Raw genomic sequence first — 2,401 nt, forward strand, 5'->3', positions numbered from 1 at the left:
GAAGAGAAGGAAGGACGAGACATTAAAAGACGAATTATCTCATAAAAATTAACAACGTGTAGGTTCCACCGTTGTAATTGCTCGCGGTAGGCAGGCTCGTATCTCAGGTCAATTAAGGCGAACTCGTCCGTAAACGACAAACACATGGAACGCGATACCGCCGTGAAAACTTCTCTCGCTGTCCCTCGTTCTATTTTATTGCCCAGGTGTTTCTCTATTTTTAACGCGTTAAAAACCATTGTTTCAAATCGATTTCCAGATCGATTTTAATATTTTAGAAACATTTCCATAACATTTCTCGACGAAATTTAATAAATTTAAAAAAAAAAAAAAATATCGTAATCGTGGTTATTAAATCATCAACTTACGTGCCCATTGTCGTCGAGCTGATTGTTGGTGAGTTTCAACTTATCGAAGGAGACCGGTTGCTTCATCCAGTGAGCTCCGCTCGCGGGGCTGTCAGGGTGTACGTGAATCCTCGGGGGCGAGACCGGATCGGCTCGGCCGGCAACCACCCAAGCGCTGCTGTGGAAAGCGTATCTGTACCTCTTGTCGTCGCAGGGTACGAAATCCATGACGAGGAGGTAATCGGTGGCGGGATCCAATCCGAAGAATCGACACTGCAAGTATTAAATATTTATACATTTATATATACGTATTATAGAAGCAAACTTTTATTCTTATAATACGCTCTCCATAAAATACCACTGACGACCATAATACGCATAACGAGCGACTCGAATTATTCTTTATCGACTATCTTTCTCTCGAGACGTAGTTGCATCGGTATTTTGTTTTTATCGTTTGTTTCCTCGCAATACCATTATTGACATTTATTATTATTATTATATTCCGTAACGTTATTTGAGTTCCAAAGTGTAATTAAATGCGAGCGTGTTTAGAAGTTATAAATATCCCGTTTCGAGGAAAGTTTTTTTTTTTTCTTTTTTTTTTTTTTTTTTTTTCAATAAACACCGAGGTCGATCCGCAACGATCTTTCTCGCAGTGCCGTGCACATTTTTCGCTCGGTGAAAGGGTTAATACCTGGAAAGTAGGAAACATCCTTCTTCCAGCCTTGGTGACGATCATTTCCGTCCCCAATTGATGAAACTCTTCCCAAAGTGGTTTCGCTTCGAGGGCGGCCCCGGCGCCTACAAGGGCGGGGTGAAGAGGCCTCTTCGAGCAAATCTCCTCCGACGAATTCGCGCCGTTCTCGGTCGGATGATGATCGCCGTGATGATGATTGTTGTTGTTGCTATCGTTGCGCTGGGACTCGACGGCGGCCGACGAGGAGACGGGAGTGGAATTCGTTGGTTGGGCAGTCAACGATCCCTTCGACAGATTCGGGCTGCGGGATCGCTTCACCCTTCCCGCCGATTGTAAACATGCTAAATAAACGATGATAACGATTAATTAAAGGAGAAGGGGGGAAATTTCGAAGGAACGCGCACAATGAAACTACCTTCCATTTGTTGCATCGGAGACGGTAAATTCGTCACGGGTTGACCGTGCTGGCTCTGATGATGAGAGATCCATTGTTGGTAACAACAATCAGCGGTGATATCGTGTCGTTGATCATATTGCTGTTGCATCTTTTTATATTCTCGAGTCGCATCAATGAAATGATTGTCCGTTTATTTTAATAATTATTAATAATAAACTTATTTATTTACTCGAAATCGAAAACTTTTACTTTAATATAATCGTAATAACGTTTAAAAATTTATATATATATATATATTTTCGGAGATTTTTATTTAGAAGAAAAAAAAAAAAAAAAAAGAAAGAAACTTCCTCTTCGCGATCTTGATCGCGCACAATTTTGATCACTACTCGACGAGTAACAAAAAACTTTCACAAAAGCACAACAAAACAATTTCAAGCACTTGTACAATCTTTTTTCATTTCTTTCCTCGGCCAAGACACTGTTTTCCTTCCTGAGGAGGAGGGGGGGCGGAACTAAACTCTTCGACTCGCATAAAACAATCGGGCGCGCGAAAATACCGCAAGAGATGCAAAACCGTTTGTCTTTGTACTCGAAACACCGAGGAGTGGCAAAAAAAAAAAAAAAAAAAAAAAAAAAAAAAAAGAAAAAGAAAAGAAAAGGAAATCGGCGAACGGAGATTCGTAGAATGCTTATCTTTCGTGACCGCTCATTAAGCGTTTCAAGGCAATCAGCGAGGTTCGAGATCCTGGGCGAATATCAGAGGTTGCTCGACATCTCACGACGGGATCTCACACCTCTCGTCAACAGGGCTTGTCCTCACCTCGAGATCCGGACGCTGACAAGGCTTAAAGCCGCGGCGAGAAACGCGGGGCATCGGATGAATCAGAAAGAACTCCCCCGAGTCGACTACATCTCGTGGCTTATCATCGGTACATCACTCTCCGATCTGTACCC

General features: G+C 42.3%; 1 protein-coding gene across 3 annotated transcripts in view; it reads right to left on the minus strand.

Moving 5' to 3' along the window:
- LOC102670954 (T-box transcription factor TBX10-like) overlaps positions 1-1,643 on the minus strand; it is a 7,808-nt gene extending 6,165 nt beyond the window's left edge. For 2 of the 3 annotated variants that reach the window (XR_004151407.1, XM_031513585.1), the window contains exons 1-3: positions 1,463-1,643; positions 1,045-1,388; positions 369-620 (exon numbers count right to left, since the gene is read on the minus strand). Coding sequence is in view for 2 of the 3 variants with exons in the window: in XM_031513585.1 (XP_031369445.1) it covers positions 369-620; positions 1,045-1,388; positions 1,463-1,592 (726 nt within the window). In the remaining variant the exon portion in view is untranslated. The remainder of the gene's footprint in view (positions 1-368; positions 621-1,044; positions 1,389-1,462) is intronic. The other variant, XM_031513586.1, reaches the window with a different exon arrangement.
- Between the last annotated feature and the right edge of the window lie 758 nt (positions 1,644-2,401).

The sequence above is a fragment of the Apis dorsata genome, unplaced genomic scaffold (assembly GCF_000469605.1).
Source record: "Apis dorsata unplaced genomic scaffold, Apis dorsata 1.3 scaffold_681, whole genome shotgun sequence".
Taxonomy (NCBI): Eukaryota; Metazoa; Arthropoda; class Insecta; order Hymenoptera; family Apidae; genus Apis; species Apis dorsata.